The sequence below is a fragment of the Plodia interpunctella genome, chromosome 21, assembly GCF_027563975.2.
Source record: "Plodia interpunctella isolate USDA-ARS_2022_Savannah chromosome 21, ilPloInte3.2, whole genome shotgun sequence".
Taxonomy (NCBI): Eukaryota; Metazoa; Arthropoda; class Insecta; order Lepidoptera; family Pyralidae; genus Plodia; species Plodia interpunctella.
Window position 1 is genome coordinate 4,791,375 of NC_071314.1, and position 20,659 is coordinate 4,812,033.

Below are 20,659 nucleotides of genomic sequence, written 5' to 3' on the forward strand. Positions count from 1 at the left end.
AAAATACGAACGACAGATACTCGCATATGTTTTTATGTATTTGCAGGAATTAAATATTATAAACTAAATGTCTATCGATTCCGAATCGAAGTTCTCACTCTTGCATCTCGCTTCTCACTTGGCAATCACTCTCACTAAACTTCTCCTCTGCGCACCGTGGCTATTCCAGAATAAAATTTACCTTATGTGCTATTCCATGCTTTTCTACCCATGTTCCAAATATAGTTATTATATATCCATGAAACGGTTTTTATTTCTCCTGGCTCCAATGCCAACAGGCTAACAAATCAGTAATCATTTAAAAACTTAGGTAAAATTGAAATGCGGTGATGGTGTAATGGTTAAGACCCCCGCCTGAGGATCGAAAGGTCCCAGGTTCGAATCCTACTCGTACCACATGAGTTTGTATACCAATCTGACTCATGTATAGTAGTTTTCATCGACCACCACTTGCTTCAGTTGAAGGAAAAACATCCTGAGGAAACCTGCACACTTGTTGATTATTAACTTGTGTGTGAAATGGAGAAGGCAATGCCAAACCACTTCATTAATAATGCCAAGAAAGTTGTTACGTGTGTTTCATTCCATGTGATGACCACGACCCTCAGTCATTAGGAATACGACTATGAAGAAGTAAATTAAAATAATGCATCGTATCACTGTTGTTGTACCTTACTTATATAACAAAAACATTATGGAATATCATTGTTTCAAACTTTGATTTGAAGTGGTGGTGGTGGTGTAATGGCCTGTGGATCGAAACGTCTCAGGTTCGTATTCTACTCATGTCATATGAGTGTATTGTGTACCATAATCTTACTCATATATTGTAGTTTTCATAGATCACCACTTGCTTCCGGTGAAGGAAAACATCCTGAGGAAACCTGCACACTGGTGGACAGTTTAGTTCACTAGTGTTTATTCGATTACCTGCCACTAGATGGCGGTAAGTAGTCGTAAAAGTCATATCAGATGCATTTAGGCGACTTGAATAAAATCTGACACCAGAGTTAGTAATAACATACTCGATCTTATGAATCTTAGATTTGGCCGTAGCTCCGCCCACCACACGGGGAGTAGTCAGATTTCAGAGATGAATTGTATTCCACATCTACATTATACTCTTATCTATATGTATGAAAATTTACAGGAAGATTTGATGAGTACATAAAGTATGAAGAGACTACATACAAAATTTTCGCAATTATGTCAGTATAGGATATACATTTGAACTGAACATCTAGGAAACAAAGACAAAAATAATATTACTGTAAATGTCCAATAAATTTCCATTATGTAAGATATATCATATTGAATCAGTATTGTCTCCAGTTATCACAAAGATAATTTTACATGGCGATAACATAACAGCAATTTATTTCAGTAAGAAAATGTCTGACATCCAAGACGTACACTGCTATTTATCAACCAAACATAAATTTGCTTTACTACATGTGAACTCAATATCGTAAATTTAACAACCGTGTTGATCTCAAGGTTAACTTGAAAATAGCTAATAAATCTAAACTATGAATATGATAATTTTTTCATAGTGTTAAGTAAAATAAAGATTTCCAGTTCGAAAATTAAAAAAGGTGAAGAGAGAGAGAGCAGAGAGAGAGCAAGAAGCTGAGCTAACCATAACCATGCGGCGAAGAAGGCATTTTTTTTAGATGGGGCTGTGAATCCTTGGGAATGTCCCAAGGATTCACAGCTCAATCTAAACAAAATAGATATTTTATACGCTCCATACGGGAGAGATACTCGTATGATGGAAGGTGGACCTTCGCGAGCTGAAAGCTGGAGACGTCTAGCCGGAGCTAGCGCCGGCTGAATATATAGTAGACTAGCTGCGCCCCGGGGCTTCGCTCCCGTTTGAATTTCGGGATAAAAAGAACCCTAATCTTATTCCAGGTTATTTTCTACTCGTGTACTAAAATTGATTACAATCGGTCTTGTAGATAATGCGTGAAGAGGTAACAAACTTACTTTCGCGTTTATAATATTAGTTGGGATTGGGTTTGTGCCGTTGCTAAGCTGCCCCACATCTGTTACAATTTTAATTTGTAGCTAAGAGAACCGTTAAAAGTGGTCGTAAAAGTCACACGGTGTGCATCCGATGACTTAGGATTGTCTTAGCTGATTATATTATGTAGGTATTTCGAGATATAGTGATAGCAAAATCTATCAATGAAAATTTTAGAATAAAGTGTAGAAAAACGCGTATTAGCCTCGACCCGGCTTCGCTCGGGTAAAAACATAATAAAAAAGTAGCCTATGTTACTCCTGACGGTTTCTCGGTGTCAAATTTCATCAAAATCGGACCAGAAGTTCTTGAGTTTATTAAAAACAAACAAAAACACAAATATTTTCTGTTAATAATATCAGTATAGGATATGGATTAAAAACATTCAATAGAGACCCGGTAAATAGGTAGCCATATAACATAATAAAAAAACTATTTAAAACAAATTTATAGTTTTATTTATAAGAAATAAAGCCACGTTATTATATCACAGCCTGTTATTAGAATTTTATAAGGGAAATACTATACATAAAATGAAATTATGTCTCTGGGACAGCGCCGAGCAGCCATACGACCGTGGTGTAATCACACGACGATAAATCCATCCGAAATACAGGCTACCAAGACTATTGGTTATTAAATTAAATTCACACAACGTCGTAATTTGAATTTAATTGCTCAGAGTTTAAGGTCGCTATTAATATACTCTGACAGTTATCTTTACAACAGCAATTTGCATTGTATAAAACAGTCAACGGATCGCAGTACGGTTCATAACGAGTCGTCGAGTTATAAATTTCTTTGTTACTATAAAAATCAAATTTTATTGTCCAGTTATTACTTTTTATTATTATTACATATGTTTTATATCAGAAATATATGTAATAGTTTCGCTGAATCCTGTGGCTGAATTCCACACTCGATAAATAAGACAGAATATAGTGATAGGTCTGATAAATTAAATTTAAGCGTATCATAATACTCCATGTTCATATTTATTTCTTGGTATATTTTTAGTTTTTTACCTATATACTAATTTCGCACGGTTGCGGGTGGTTCCGTCCTAGAATAGGACCACTCCATTTCCCCCCGGGGATGTCGTACGAGGCGACTAAGAGACACATAGCCTAGGCAGCTGATAGGCAACATAACAGTAGCATTCCCAAGGAGGGTTCGGGTGGAGCCCCAAAGTTCGAGACTTGTGTTATGGAATACTACATCCAAGAGCCAGTCCTGAAATCTGAAAGTTTTTGCTTCTTAATCTGACTTGACCAATGTATTATGTAACTCTTAAAAAACTTTGCGCGAAACAGAAAACTAATGTTACCCGTGCACCATAAATTTAACTATATACAGATAATAATTTTATAATAACTGGCCCACTAGAAGTTCCTAATGGCTTCACATTTATTTTACTTAATATTTGTTTAATTAATATGTTTTTTCCGGTCCACTTTCTATCGCTTGGTATATTTTTATTTAAAAAATCTGTCTAAAGTGAAATTAGACTTGAAATCTCTTAAGATGATCTTATTATATAAACTGTGGTCCCTACTAATAATCCTACTTTCCAACTTATTAATATTATTAACTAGCTGCCTATCAGAGCTTCGTTTACGCAGGAGTATCGGAATAAAAGTGTTCAGGAATAGGTATAATGTTCTATTTTACTAGTGAAACAATTTCGGAAATCAGTAGTTCCAAAGATAGCCCACCTGCACATAAACAAAAAACAATTCCTATTTTATATTAGTGTAGATTTATGCGTACCAAATTTTTAAATGCCTGAGTATGTGTAGGTAGTAGGTATGTGGCTCAATAAAGCAAAACTACTAAAATAATGGAAGTATGTTCAGAAGATTTTGTGTGTGATATTTAGTAGGTATTCCTCGAAGCTCTAATTCTTATGTTCCTCGCAAATAAGGAATCTATTCACTATTCGTTATTATTATTAGTCCTCTTAACTATTCGTCGAAGCGCGCCTTTTAGCAACTAAAATTTGAGGACTAGATAAAATGCGTATCATTAATCATTGCAGATAAGTACCTCAAATATGGTAGTGGTACACGCGTACATGTTATAATAAAGTTGTTAAAGCACATACCTAAGGTACTTTCATCCCAAAATTACCGCGGTAGCGAAGTACTAGGTATAAGTATATGACAAAATCTCCAATATTGAATCAATCAATCAGATAATTTATTTGTGAACAACTGGTCTATTTAATTTGTGCGTGTTGGGCCACGTGAAATTTGCTCAATTATATTGTATATAAATGAATAATTTCAAATTGATGAATTGAGTCACCCTTAAAACTAAGGATACGTTACACTAGTCAACTTTAAACTGCGTAGAAAAACGCAAAGTACGCCATTTTATGAAAACATCAGCGGCACAAGTTAATGTCAAAGTTGACTGGTGTACAGGGGGCTTACCTCCATCTTTTAACGCAATCCACAAATTAGTACCATCGATTTAATTTTTAGGATGAATGCGATTCATTTTAGGTTCCTAAATTGAACTGAGTTGCATTGGAATCGTTCCGTAACATTAGATGGTAGATCTGGAGGTCACCCTAAGTAGATCAAAACCCACACAGATACGCTGATAACAGAACACCCCTCTGTTTGCGGTTGGGGGTAAACATTGTGATGAATTGTATCCCAAAATAGCTTTCCTGGAGGGATATTGATGCATTCGCCCATAAACTCATGCATCGACTATAAAATCATAATGTGCGAATTCCTTGTAAATCGATATCGATTATTCATGTATGCATAAAAGTTTATAACGTATTCCAAGAGGTTACTTTTGAGTCTTAGCTGCTATACTATTTTCTATATAAATAAAGAAAATATGAAAATTGTATGTTTGTCCTTGATAAACTCAAAAGTACTAAACAGATCATTTAACAATTGAAGGGGTTGAACAGGAGGTTTTGACACTTATAAACGACGCAATGGAATTGCTACCTATCCATATTTTGGTACACTTTACATAAAAGAAGGAAGCTCAAACATTATCTTAAATGCATAACAAACTGTACCATTTGTACCATATGTTGAAAAGCCTTAGCCGAGATGAGTGTAACATAACAATGCTAGGCTTCCCGCCCACTCTATTCTCACACGTATGTATCACAAAACGGCGAGGATACAGATTATAAGCAAGTCTGCACTCTCACTTACACTATTTATTTAAAATAAAACTTCGTACTCACAGACATTAATCTACTACTACTAGATTCCCGAGGAGATCAAAGATTAGAAAAAGAAGTTAAAACTCTTTTTCTAGATAAATCTAAACCCAAAGAGAAAACTGGAAAATATAATGTTCAGCTAAAATTGACCTTTATATGCGTTTAGAAAGAAACATATATGTTGCCTCCCTCTGTGTTGAAATTGAATTACTTTGTGCATTCGACTAATAGTATTGGAATTATATTAATTTGTTGCTGACCTTACGGACGACTTGCCAGTCAGGGAAGTGGCCCAAGTGGAAATCAGTCAATTTCTGTTGAGCATACGAGTACGTTTGATGTCTATATTTAACGTATTTTTGTTTTATTTAGCTCCAGATGTGTACATATTCATGCTAGGTTGCCAAGTCTGTCCTTGCGCCCATTTATATTTCAATAACTTATGTTTCTTCCGTAAATTGTTCAATACTCGTATAGAGTTTATATATCTATAAAATTCAATTAAACGTAGAACTTTACCTTATATAAAAAAAATCTGAAATATCATGAATCTATCTGTAATACTGGTATACTATTAATCCTTCAGAATCTGATATTCTCCAAGGGAGAAAATGAAATCCGCTGTTCCTCACACATTAAGCCCGTACGCGTGAAACTGGCAAGTCATGCAGGACTGTACGTTCACACGTTCACTGGTGGTGAACAAATGATGTATACTTATATAATAAAAAGAAATATTGTAAATATTTTTTGACGTTTTAAATAAATAAAAATATTTATTTATTTATTTATTTATTTATTTATTTATTTACTTATTTGTTTATTTATTTATTTATTTATTTATTTATTTATTTATTTATTTATTTATTTATTTATTTATTTATTTATTTATTTATTTATTTATTTATTTATTTATTTATTTATTTATTTATTTATTTATTTATTTATTTATTTCTTTATTTATTTATAGGGTTACCAACATAAGTACAGCAATATCATACAAAAAAAAAATCAGTACAAATAAAATTACCTTAAGCTAACTGCATTACAATTACAGGTTAACCACAGCATGCGTTAAAATTTTGCAATAGGTTTTCAAAGAGAAATATTATAATTAAACAAAAATGGAAAAAAAAATAACAACAATAAAGTAGGTAGTAAGTAGCATATAAAGAAAAATAACAGCGACAACCTAAAGTAAATCATTGGCCTTTAGAATTTTCTTAAATTTTGGAAGGCTCTGGAAGTGAATGTCAAGTTCGGGCAACTTGCCTGATAGGCTATTGTACAGACTGGCCAATCGAACAACAGGTGAATTACGACCCATTCTTGTTCTACAAAATTTGATATTAAATAATTTACATGGGTACCTTGGCATACGAGAAGGAACATTGTATATAAATCGTCCAACCAGCGCAGGACTATCTATTTGGTTGTTAATAACTTTGTAAAGAAAATACATATCCAGATGTACACGACGTACAGAAAGCGCAGTTAGATGGAAATAATTTAACTTTTCAGTATAGGTCCTCAATGTTCTTGGTATCTTGAAACGGTAGGATAGGTAGGTAGGATGGATCAGTTTTTTTTTGTACTCTCTCTATTCTTTTTATGTGAACTTTATAATCTGGATTCCGAACTGTGACACAGTATTTAAAATTTACAATTACGAAAAACGCCGAGCCTTTTACAAGATTTGTGATGCGAGTAGAATACGAGTACAATGCTTTTTCTCTCTAAGAAATTAAAATTGTACAAGACAAAAGTCTTCAAATTTGTCTACTCTGAGGAAATTATAAATTTGTTCGATAATAAATTACATACCTCTGAAAAATCCCTCTGCGACATGTTCGTGTTGTTATATTCCTCTAAATCGAATCTGTAAAGAAAAAAAAAACGTGAGAATCTTCACTTTAACATTGCCATTATTTAGAACATAAAAGCGGCCCGTCCCTGTTTCGCTCTTGTAAAAACATAGATAATTATACATACAAACCTTCCTCAGGAATCACTCTATCTATTAGTGACAACCACATGAAAATCCGGGCAGAAGTTTGAGAGTTTATCGCGAACCAACAGACAGAGGACTTTGTTTTATAATATGTAAGGATTTATTAAACCTATATCAAATCTAATGATGTAACTATTGGTTTTCTCCAAAAGAGAGCGAGATAGGTAGCTCCAGACTCGAGAATGGTGTTTATGTATATATTTTTTATAAACAAATAATGTCTATCTTGTTATTATTAAAAAGTTATACATTTGCTAAATGCTCTTGTTGTCATAAACAAATAATTATATTTAAATGAAAATACATTATTCACTAGAATGAATATACGATCTTGGATGTTTATCTATTATATATATGTATTTGTTATAAAATATAGTATCTTTTAGTTAGTATCCCATAACACAAGTCTCGAACTTACTTTGGGGCTATCTCAATCTGTGTGATTTGTCCTAATATATTTATTTATTGCTTACTTATTTATTTATCTCTGTGGTTGAACTGAGACTGGAGATCCCGGACTCGATCCCCGGTCAAATCAAGATGGAAAATGATGTACTCGTATCTATGAATGATGTATCCCATAACACAATTGGTGGTAACACAGTCGCCTATAATTGTTGTAAGCTTTTTATTTTTTTCTTTCATCTATGGTTGTAAGCATAATTGCAAAGTAAGAATTGGTATTGATGTGCAATATCGCGGAAAATAGTCCAGTCGGCAAAAAACAACTTCATGTGCAATTAATTCAAGTTCAAATAAGCAGATAGAGATGTATTGTAAATAGCTTCGACTGGTTTATATTTGTACATAAATAGTCAACGAGATATGACTGGTGGGTAGCATGACAAGCTGTAATCTGATCGGCTTCCGTCATTAACTATTTCAAATACAAAGTACTCGTACATTAGTAATAATGATTTAAATTACTGTATTGACATTAATTATAATAGATTAATGACCTCCGACGCGTAGTGCTCCACGCCAGTACGCTATCTGGAAGTCCTGGGTTGGAACCCCACGAGCAAATATTTGTACCTGTGATCACAAATATTTGTCTGCGGTCCTGAGTGTGTTGTGCCCGTTGGGTTCATTGGACCCGACACAAGCTTAGTGCTTAGTGTGGGCCGTTTAGTGTTGTCCACGTTGTCAGTTGATATTTTTGTACATGTACATACTTATTGTCAAAACGATGTTAATGTGGAAAAGTAAAAGTCGTAAAAGTTTAGAAAAAGTGTAAGATAATTTATGATTCATATCCAAGCTGGTCTGGAAGCGGAAAAAAAACCGAATGTGGCAAAGAGCTGCGTTTCCTCCTGAGTAGACTATAAAAATAAATCAAAAGGAAGAAGCTATAAGCCGGAGATTCTTTTTATAACCGATGAGCTAGCAACCTTTCACTATTTAATCTAAATTCTCCCCACGATACAGCACAATGACCTACCAGATTAGCAATAATAGTCTCGGCTCTGTCTTCTCCGTAAGGGATAAAGACAAGACGCTGTATTTGTATAGCAAACTTCTTCAGTTCAGGTATTTTATCGGAGGACTAAACTCCTTAACAGAAAGCCATGAACGATTAGCAGATTTTTTTAATACCCTGTTTCATAAGTTCTATGAATAGTAGATAACAATAAATAAATACAATGTAATGTACACATTTGTTAAGCCCGACATACCAATTTGTGATGATTATAGGGACGTAAATTTGGTCATAAACGTCCTGCAAACGCGTCTACTACAGTTTACAGTCCTAACTGGCCACCTCTAGTATCCTCTTTCGAGTAATGCTCGTGTCATTCTTTAACTAATATATAGGAATAGTAGATGGAACATTTACTTTTATGGTTGTATAAAAAAGTGTCTTTATTGCCATTATGTTAAATAAATAAATAAGATAATACGCATAATAATTATTCATATAAAATCTGTACGCATATTGCTTTCTCCTTTCTGATGTCTCTTTTTCCGGTATTAAGAGTTACTTAGAGGTACTAGAGGAAGAAAAATATAGTTCAATAAGAACATGTGACTTTTCTATACATATGATCCCTTCGATGACTTGGGTGCAAATTACTACATTAATATTGTCAATAAATTTGTTGGTGTGCTTCAGTGCCTTCAGTCCACTCATTGATTACTACCCTCAACCGTGAGGAATACGACTGGAAGCATAAATACAGATTAAGTATAAGTACCTATTATATAATACTTAGCAGTAGTTACATCATTATTATATTGCATTAGATGAAAATGTAAAAAAATGTAAATTATTACCATTCAAAATAGTAATTATCGTAATAAAACTACATACATTTGTTACTCAAAAGTGGTTTGAATACAGACCTCGTATGACCGCTCATACGAGTATGAGTTAGGGTTCCGTTTCAAAAAGGAAATTAAATCAAAATTGTATAAATAAAAAAAAAAGATGCTCTCAAAATGTGTAAATTATAATATTAATTGTTTTTTGTATATTAGCGAATGTCTTTATTTGCCTTTGATAAAGGACATATATGAATACACGATCGAACATGTTACGACATATTGGTTTCCAACCAAATTATTAGTCATTAAATTAAATGGCATTACAGTAAAAATATTATAATTTGAACTAAATTTGACGATAGAGACTATTGTTAAAACTAGTATCGAACACACTGCATACCTACTCACCAATTGAAATTTCATACCCAAAGCCGGTAAAACATATTTTAATATGTTTATTTACATTTGTTTTTTATTATATTTTTTTATCAATAGTAATAATAGTAGAAGACAATCGATTTCCAATACAAGTATCTTTTTGCATAAAAGAAATCCTAAAAAAAAATGTTGAAAATGTCATTAGTGAGAAAAAATATATTTTTAAATTTGTTTTTATACAGAACTCTGATGAAAATGGACGCTCGCTTAACAGTTTTTTAGCTGTTGGTATCAGACTTTATGCCTGGAGCTATTCTTAAACGGTAGCCAGATGGTCCAAAAATTCAAATTCTAAGTTATATCGAGGTATCATTACTCGCACGGAAAATAGCGTGAGTGAAGTAATCAAATGTAATTTTAAAATATGTGTATGCGTGTACGTCCTTTGTGTGATGAAGTCACGACTGCATTTTGACAGAAAACTTTTGTTGTCTTTTTAAAAATGTATAAAGTAGGTGGTCATCTAATTAGCGGGGCTGTAGTACCTAAGGACTCAGTTATTTGTAAAATGTAACAATATTTTTGTAAAACAGTCATCATCACCATTCCATTAAAAGTAAAGTACCTTATTTATAGGTATATACTATAGGTACCTTAATTTCGTAATTAGTTTTATAATTAATTCTAATAACACCATACACAGCCACATAATATATTTAATATTATGTGGCTGTATATGGTTTTACAAAAATATTGTAATATATATTAGAATTAATTATAATAATAATATCAATATTAGTAAGTAGTCTGGGATAGCTTCGGAATCCAGGGTCCGCTTTCCTACTATTTCCTGTTTATTTTTTAACAAATATGTTTATAAAATGAATAACTTTTACTTAGCAAATAATAGTACATACAAAACTTTGATTTCTGTCCACCTTGCAGTCGGGTGTACCACGCATGCGCGCCGCAGGGCGCACGAGCCATCATTACTTGGATTGCTGTATAAAAACGACTACCTGCTACCAGAGCTACTTAACATAATGCTACCGAGTGGTGAAAATCACTGTTGTTGATGGACAGAAAAAAAGTCACTATTGTCACGTGTGGTGTGGCGTCACTGTATTGTTAATTTAAACGTGTTTTTTACAGCGATATTGTTATTTTGTGGCATGTACAAGATCTATGTAGGCACAGTGGGCCGTATGAATCAGTTGATGGATCTTTCTTTTTTATTGAGTGTGTTATGCTTGTACTGGTATTCAAGTCGCCTAAGGCATCTGACAAGACTTTTTCAAATAGTCAACCAGTGTGCAGATTTCCTCGATATTTTCCTTCACCAGAAGCAAGTGGTGGTCTATGAATGTTTACTATACAATACATGAGTCAGATTGGTATACAAATTAACGAGTAGGATTCGAACCTAGGACTTTTCGGAACAAGAATCCCCCGAAACCGAAAGGTCCCAGGTTAGAATCTAAGTTATATCCACGGCACCCGTCTTGACGTTTGGATCACCACCGCTTTAGCCAAAGATTAAGTAAATAGGTAATATTCATAGCTCTTTTAAATCATTAACGCTGTCGACATTCAAGATCAAGTTAGAGGGCGCAAGGCTTGTGCAGACACAGCATTATTCCTTATACGGCCGAAGTTTCTATACGGCAGTACAAAAATCAGCACTGGTAAATATTAAATGATACATAATTCAAAGCGCAGTTATTCCGTGTCGGTCTGAATGGCCCCCATTGTGCAGCCTATGGTTATTGTGTCGTATCCTTATAGTTAGAGTAACTATTTCTATACACATAGAATGAGTAGCTACAAATATAGTAACGGGATCTAGCGTGGACCTTTTTTTATTTAATTAGTTAATAGTTAGCTAACGTGTCGTCTTGGCCCGTTACTAGCGCTATATATGTTACCGGCCAAACCCGATTCCGGGATAAAGTAGTTTTACTTAAGCTAAACTATTTCTTCCTACATGTGATAGGATAAACTGGTATAGCCTAGGCTAAACTAGTTCGTCCTAAGCCCGATAGGATAAACTAGTTTAGCCTAGGCCAAACTTAGTTATCCTAATAGAAATACACACTCTCAGGATAAACTGACATGGCCTAGTCTACACATTATAGAATATCTAGAAAGACAAAATAAATAGGTAAATTGAATAAAATACTATTTAGTTAAAATTAATATTTATATAATATATATAATATTTCATTAAAACGATAAAGGTAAAACAAACAATCACATCCTAACAATTATTAAAGTATTTTTAATAATATTAAAACGATATAGTATTTTTAGTATTAAAAATACTATATTTATAATGCTATTTCGGAGACTTAGTTTGTTGGACTAAGCTAAATAAATTTAGACTAGTTTAAGCTGAGTGTGTTTATTTCTATCAGGATAAACTAGTTTGGCCTAGGATAAACTAATGTTTCTTATATGCGATAGGACGAACTAGTATAGCCTAGGCTAAACCAGTTTATCCTATCGCATGTAGGATGAATTCGTTTGGCCTAGGTAAAATTAGTTTATCCTGTAATCGGGTTTGGCCGTAACATATACATATGTAGTTAGGTGTTCAAAGTGCGTAAGTTTATAAAGCACTACAGAATGCGTTTTATTTCCGTTATGTTAAAATCCCAGACATTCCAGCATTTAAAAATGTTATAGTTGGTTTTATTTTTACATTTAAAATCACAAATTTATAGTTCATCTGTAGATGACAACCTGTTTAAGATGTCGCATATCCGCAGCACTGCCGTTACATTTATGATTACCGCATTGTGCTGCATACGCAGTCGGTCTGATTGACTTTATTCGGCGACGACAATAGCGGGGATTTTTCAATGAACTATATAGGTTATGTTGAAGCAGACGATAAGCATATTTTATAATTTTTTTATTTATTATCGTCTATATTACGATTTGATTCATCTATAATATTACTTTATAGAGGTAAGCGTTTGGGAGTTTGTATGTTTGAGGCGGGTAATCTCCGAAACTACAAAACCGATTTCAAAAATTCTTTCACCATTAGAAAGTTGCATTGTCTAACATTGTTATAAACTATAATCATTCCAAATTTCTATGGAAGCGAAGGCCGGGGCAACATCTAGTTCCCTATAATTTTAATGTTTTCTACTCGCGCTCTATGAATAGCCGTAGCTAGCCACACTAACACCATAGTCATAGACAAGAGGAATGCAGAATTTGCCAGCGTACACAATTGCCCTAAAAGGTGCCTGCATAATGGGCTGACGCAGTTAAAATTAAGGGGACATAAACGATATGCCGCGAATGATATATTAAAATAACCTAACGATCCGCCCCGGCTTTGCACAGGTACGTATTGTAAACATGTGGAAAAGAATATATAAACACCTATCCTTACATATTATAAAACAAAATAATACAAAGTCCTCTGCCGCATCTGTCTGTCTGACACCTATTTTGATGTGGTTTTCATGATAGGTATATGTTTATGTTTTTTACCCAAGCGAAGACGGGACAGGACGCTAGTAAAGTTAGTTCAGCCTTTCAAGGCTGAACTATAATCATCAAACTATAATACTGGTACGTTATGATCTCGATGACCATTTTTGTGTGAAATATAAATAATAATAAATAAATATATTGGGACAAATCACACAGATTGAGCTAGCCCCAAAGTAAGTTCGAGACTTGTGTTATGGGATACTAACTCAACGGTACTATATTTTATAACAAATACATGTATAGATAAACATCCAAGACCCGGGCCAATCAGAAAAAGCTCATTTTCCATCATGACCCAACCGGGACCCGGATCGTACCCGGGACCTCTCGGTTCAGAGGCAAGCACTTTACCACTGCGCCACCGAGGTCGTCAAATAAAATCATATAACAGCTGTTTTAGCACCTAAGTTTCTTAAAAAAAAATCTTGCTAGTACTGTGTTATATTGTTAGTTGTTTCAATCGTTTGTTTTTTCCTCTTTCACATCACAACAGAGCATTGGATTTAGGTAGTTTTTGGTGAGGAGATAATTGGCGAGCTGGAGTGTGACACAAGCTGTTTTGTTACTTGTCGCGGGCGAAGCCATATGTTGTTATGTCTATAATATAATATATATAAAACCAGCTGGCAATCAGTGCAGCTAGAATAAAGTAGCCACATTTACAGCTCATGAAAGTAAAGTGATGTTACGAATACAATCGACTGTAATTCTCTTTGGAATCGACTTGATTACACGCATCAATTCATATAAGCTAAGTACTACCATTTTACATAGATACTTACGTAACAAATATTCAAAGTTAGACCGAATATTTAAATATATTGATATTTAATTTAATTTAATTTTGAAGATTGGAATTAAGAAACATACATTTTGGTTTGTGTGAATGTATGTTTGTTATAAAATTGATCGATTGTTATAAAATTTGGTACACGGGTAGAGTACAACCTGGAGTAACACATAGGGTACTTTTTACTCCGAAATTCATACGGGAGCGAAGCCTGGAGCGCAGCTAGTAAAGGATAAAGACATCTGTACCTATAGAGTTAAAATCTAGGATAATTTATTACTTAAAATTCTCAAGCATGCGAAACCCCAGGGCGCAATTATCATATTAATTTGAATAATTTGATCTTTATCATAAAAAAGTATGTGAATCAAATTATCTTACATGACTATTACAATAACAATAGCTGTATTATTTCAGAAACTAATGTTTTAAATGGGAAAGTGAGATTATTTTTTTCCTTTCTGTATTTTTGTTAACACCTCGACTATCGAAGTAATGCATCTATACCTACTTATAGCTATGCATATGTGTACAGAAAAGGTCGGTATAGCATAAAAATTTCAACCGACCATATTCAGCCGATTGGACAGTATAACTTAGGTATATTATAAATGAGAAAATAAAGTTTGTTTGTTACCTCTTCACACGTTATCTACTCAACCAATATTCTTGAAATTTTGTATACATGTGGTTTGAAGTAAAAATGAAACTCATGCCGGCGAAGCCGTGGGCATAAGCTAGTAAATATAATAATTATATTATACGCATAGACACGCGCGTTGATGTCTTTTGTACGAACGTTGGGTAGTGTCGGCAAAAGTTGTACATTTTCTAAGTTATGTTATGCGCTAACTGTGCTCATTGAATAATATTATTGAGTTGGCATCGTGCATATCTTGGATAAGCAGAAACGACGCATCTAAACAACTTTCTAGACAAGACTCCACTTAGAAACCGAGGCCGATGTAATTGAAATTAGAGCTTTAACGTAAGCTTTAAATGAAGCTTTTTAAGATATCAAAGAATATATTTATAAACTTGATAGATATTCTTCAATCAAAGTACCTACGTAGCTTTACCTTTTTTGCGATATATCGAAAAAATGGAAAGACTTCTATGAAACCCAGTTCTTGTGCACAGATCCCTCTATAGGCTTTTGCGATTAGCTAAACTGAATTACTAAGGAAGGTTTTGGATTTGGATTAATATTGGTATTGAAAAAAAAACACATATTTTTTATCCAAAACTAATTAAAACAGTATAATAATACTAGTTTTTGCCCTCAACTTCATCTACAAAAATTTCCTACGGGAACAATACTTCAGATATAAAAGCTTCCATACTACTAATTATTTGCGAAATTTCAAGAAGATTGGTATATATAGTAGATATAGCGTGAAGAGGTAACAAACAAACACACTTTCGAAATTATCATAGTACCTATATAGTTAGGATTATGTCCGGACATTACATATTGAATATGACTGAACCTCACACACACATACACAACCAAATCCAAACCAAAAACTCGTAAAGAAACTTACCATCACGATGGATTTAGACCAATTATAAACCCATTTCTTCAGAACACGGCTATTACCAACAGACGGACAAACAAAAAAGTATCAATCGTAAACCACTTTACATATACACAGACGAAGATATTTTTCATATGATACACTGAAAATTACATACAAATTTCACTGATAGCACTTGAATATAACACATTGAAGTTAAGAAGACATGTTTTAGGAAGAAAGTTGATATAATCGCGGTATTTTTTAATTGGATGTATAAAAGTAGAGGTGAGGCGTTGGCATGCGTGCGCGCACCGCCTCGAGGCCGCTGACTGCCGGTCTTTGGGGTTGCCATTACAGGTAGAAGGTTTTTGTATGGGCTTCTAAAGTAAAAAAAAATCTTTCTACAAACTCAATGAGGTGTGTCGCGATTTTAAAGCGGTTGGCTTCGTGTGGCGTATATTAAAACTTCTTAAGGTCTTATCTCATTTATACATAAGGTCGATTCTCATAATAACCGTGAATCCACAGAATTCATTATGATTCTGTAATACAAGGACACACATCGTAATTTCCTAACTAATATTCCCGAGATCCGGTCAGGTCAAGATGGAAAATGATCGTTTACAGATTGACCCGGGTCTTGGATGTTTATCTATATATGTATATGTTATAGAATATAGTATCGTTGAGTTAGTATCCCATGACACAAGTTTCTAACTTAATTTGGGGCTAACTCAATCTGTGTGATTTGTCCTTATATATATATTTATATTATTTATTCAATATTAAACTACTTAGATTTAAAATTGAGTATATTTATTTATTACGTGTTACCTCTTCTATCTACACAGCCAATCTTTATAAAATTTCGATACATATAATTACATATAACAGCACAGAAAGAACCGAAATTAAAATTATGGAAACTGTCCGGAAATTTAAGCGGGTATAGTTGTGGTTGTAAATTTACCAAAAAAAATTTTAGGTTAAGTTACTTTCGCAATGGTCGGTCATCGGATTGGTGACCAATATGTATTATCTCGAGCGCCTCTGTTCTTCGGAAGGCACGTGAAGCAATTGGTCCTGGTTGCATTGGGCTTGCGTGGTGTGTCATGTCATGGGTATTTATCCTTAACAAGAGCAGTGGGGACGATTCAATGGCTATGATGAGAACTTAAAATGCTAAAACAAAAATATACCAAAGTAGTATAATATTAATGAATAGTGGCAACATTCTAAATACCGCCATTGCAGCTTTAGAGCGAGTCAGAGGTATGGCTCTGTCTCGCGCGGGCGGAATGTGACCCGCTATCACCTTGAAGGCCGAAGCTCGCGGCTCTCAATGAAAATAGGAGCTTTCAAGCATTAGCTTCCTCCACGTGAAGCTTTCAACCTGCTTATAAGTTCAGTTATACATTTGAGTTGGTAAAATACAATTCATAATATATTTTGCTTTTCAGAAATGTATTTTTTATCATCATTACAAGTATGTTTACTTTTAAAAAATGGTTAAATTTTTTCGAATAAACATTTCTTGTCTAGATTTTTATTTTAACACTAGCTTTTGCCCGCGGCTTCGCCCGCGTGAATTTCGTAGCAAAATCTCAGTAATTTTATCGCGTACTCTGTAAGACTACTAAACATATATGATTCAAATTAGCATTTTTCCTCATGTTTAGTTCAATTTTCTGTTTCCCTCTGCGTGTCTCGTTTTGAAAACTTGTCCAATCCCGCTTCCTGCTATGTAATGTAAAGTAGATATCACGTACCGTTTCCTACATATTGTGCCATTATGTTTTTTGCAATGTGTCCCGTCCTATTTCCCACTACGTGTCTCCTTCCCATTTCCTGTTTCTACTCATACTCCCGCTTTCTGCAACGCGTGCCGTCCCATTTTCCATGACGTTTTACGTCCCGGTTTTTTATTAACCACAAACGTAAATTAAACATTTTTTGTATTTACTATTGCTGTTATTTGCTACAAAAGGTAAGTGTGCCAATTTTCAGCTTTTTATCTTGAAAATTGTATTAAGTCCATACAATCTTTCACCCCCCTTATGAAGGGGTTACGGGACACGTATTGATTATCCCCATTCGGAGTAGAATTTTCAAAAATCCTCTCTTAGTGCTCACCTACACTCACCTACATGCCAAATTTCAGCTTCCCGCCCAGCAGTTTCGAGTGTATGTTGCCTGTCAGTCAGTCAGTCACTCAGTAACGAAAGATTTTTATACTGATATATTGATACATACTGCGCCCATTATATCTATATCAGACTTTAATCGATAAAAACAATTTGTTTATATTCTGTTTACACCTCTCTACAAAATTTTAAAGCAAATCGTCTCCGTGGATTGTCATTTTAATTTTCCTACAGGACGCTCCTCATTTTCCGGGATGAAATGTCTGTAAGATGTTAACCCGGGATTCTGAGGCATTTTTGATTCATAATTCGTTTTTTAATTATCCTACGGAAATTTGACCATTTACCGGGATGAAATGTATCTAATTTTCCTATAGGATCCTTCTCATTTTCCGGGACAAAATGTCTATAAAATATAAACCCGGGATTCTGAGGCATTTTTGATTCATAATTAATTTTTCAATTATCCTACGGGAACCTGAACATTTACCGGGATGAAATGTATCTAAGATGTTAACCCGGTATATAAGGTACCTACATACCAAATTTCAAGTAAATCGGTCCAGTAGATTTCGAGTGATGCGCGTTCAGACAGACAGACAGACAAAAATTTCCAAAACTATATTTTCGTCATCAGTAACTAAGTATATTCCATGAAGAATTAAAAAATATATCCAATATACACATTTGATCTTTCTTCAATTTTATTACATCTATTGATGATGATAATCACATGAAGGAAAGTTGCCTAAATACTAAATAGAACCTTTTTACAGGAACCATTATTTTGTCATCGCTAAACAGATTCAAAACCTTCACCCTTGCAACCTTTCACCAGGTGTTAAATCAGTTTCATTTGTTTAAATTAAAAACACAATTAATTAAAAAAACAAGTTTGTATTAAAGCCAGCTGAGAAAATGTAGGTAAAATTGTTATTACAGGTATGTAGGACTAACATACCTTTAATAACAATTTTTACTTTGCAAAAAAGTGTTTGTTTTGTTATACTATACTATTACTTGTAACAAATCCATACCAACAGTTTTCTTTATTTAAATCTTTGTTAAAGGAAAATTTTTGTAATATTTAAATATCGGTTATAAAATAGGTATAACCTTGATGTCATATTGTAATTGTCAAAATAAGCTTTTTACAAAAATGATTTTTTTTTTAAATATGTTACATTCAACCTGTATTGCATTCAACACGTGACAAAAAATTATGTGTGTACAGTAAGCCGTTGAGGAGTTTCCTCGTACGGAGCCGATCTTGGGCACATCATCACCATACTGATAACATATTGTCATGGATACTGAAGCAATATGGAACCATATCAACTCTGTAATATCTTGAAATTTGATTTAAGACAAACATCGACAATAACGCTAGCTACGAGTACATAATCATGAAAAAATTCATATCCCTACAAACAAAATTTTCAAAGATATGAAAAAATTGTACAGTTTTTTTTGTTTATGATTCAGATGGATTAATGTATTAACACTGCAAAACCTCCTTTCTAAAGTTATTTAAAGAACTCAATTTTATTGTATATCTAATTGTACACTCGGCCACATAATATAACAAAACTAAGAACGCTTCTGAGGTTCCGCCGTCATTATCCTGGGGTTACTATTATATTTACTATGATTATGACGTGAAGCGGAAAACCGATCATTGAGATGTGCGCCTGCGCCGTGCCGGATTGGTACATCATAATATGAACTCATGGGCGGATCAAGTATTTATTTCTAGGAGGGGTGGGGTACAAGGGGCTGGTGGGTACAAAATCAACAATACAGTCCGTGAGGTTCTCTCACCATTCGATTAGAACATCCCTCTGTAAAAATTGTTGAGGTCATTTTCGTCGCTCTCAGTATTACATATTGCATAGCCGCACCTTTCGACATGTTCCCGGTACCATTCGGGGCTATGACGCCCTAAAGCCCGGGGTCGGCGTATTCGGCGGAAGATGCTGTAATTCTAAATATTTATACAGGTGATCACTAATATTTGTCTGCGGCTCTGGGTGTGTTGTCACCGTTTTTTTTTGTGTCCATCGTATCCGTAATACAAGCTTAGTGCTTAGTGCAGGTCGTCGAGTACTGTCCATGTATTTATCATTTACGAGTAGGTATATACTATGGCGGATGATGAGATGAGGAATAGGTACTAACTACGCAATGTTCACGCGTTCGCGTCGTCATGTGTCTGAGTTCGGCGACAGTGTGGAGCTAGCTTAACTCTGAAATAATCAGAACGGTTGAAATATTATGTGCTGTGAAATATAAAGAATATATATTTTTTTCATAAATATTTCAGGAAGTCGGCTTCGAAAAGAACTGTGTCAAGTAACAACCTTTCTATCGAGCGAGGTTCAGGATTCTCACGCCCTCCCAGGTTATCGGGACCCATTACGTACGGGTTGATAGCTTACACAAGCGGAGATGTTGTGTAAATAATTGTAATGCGTAATTATTTTTGTGCACCGCTTAGTTGCGTTATTAAAACATCAAATGAGTGCATCGAAGCACGCATTTTCGCAAAACATATTTTAGTTTGACTAACTCCGCCTGGGTACCGCTCCTGTGGGAATTTCGGGAAAGATACGCACTGTTCATCCTTAGTAAGCAAGTAAGTAAATCAACATTTGCAAAATTATACTTATTACAAAATAATATTAATAGAATTTTTATTTTATTAATATTATAGCTACTTCTATTTTGTCTTTGTTTGTGTTCTTGGCATGTTATTGAGTAACGAAGATAATAAAGTACCTAGTTAGGTACCTTCTTATTTAGAAAAAAAAGAACTA

At 34.1% G+C, this 20,659-nt stretch overlaps 1 protein-coding gene across 1 annotated transcript in view; it reads right to left on the reverse strand.

Annotated features, from left to right (window-relative positions):
• LOC128679070 (uncharacterized protein) overlaps positions 1-16,033 on the reverse strand; it is an 81,056-nt gene extending 65,023 nt beyond the window's left edge. Inside the window, exons 1-2 of the mRNA XM_053761054.2 lie at positions 15,724-16,033; positions 7,050-7,104 (exon numbers count right to left, since the gene is read on the reverse strand). Coding sequence (XP_053617029.1) covers positions 7,050-7,073 — 24 coding nt within the window. The 5' untranslated portion in view covers positions 7,074-7,104; positions 15,724-16,033. The remainder of the gene's footprint in view (positions 1-7,049; positions 7,105-15,723) is intronic.
• Positions 16,034-20,659: the final 4,626 nt, after the last annotated feature.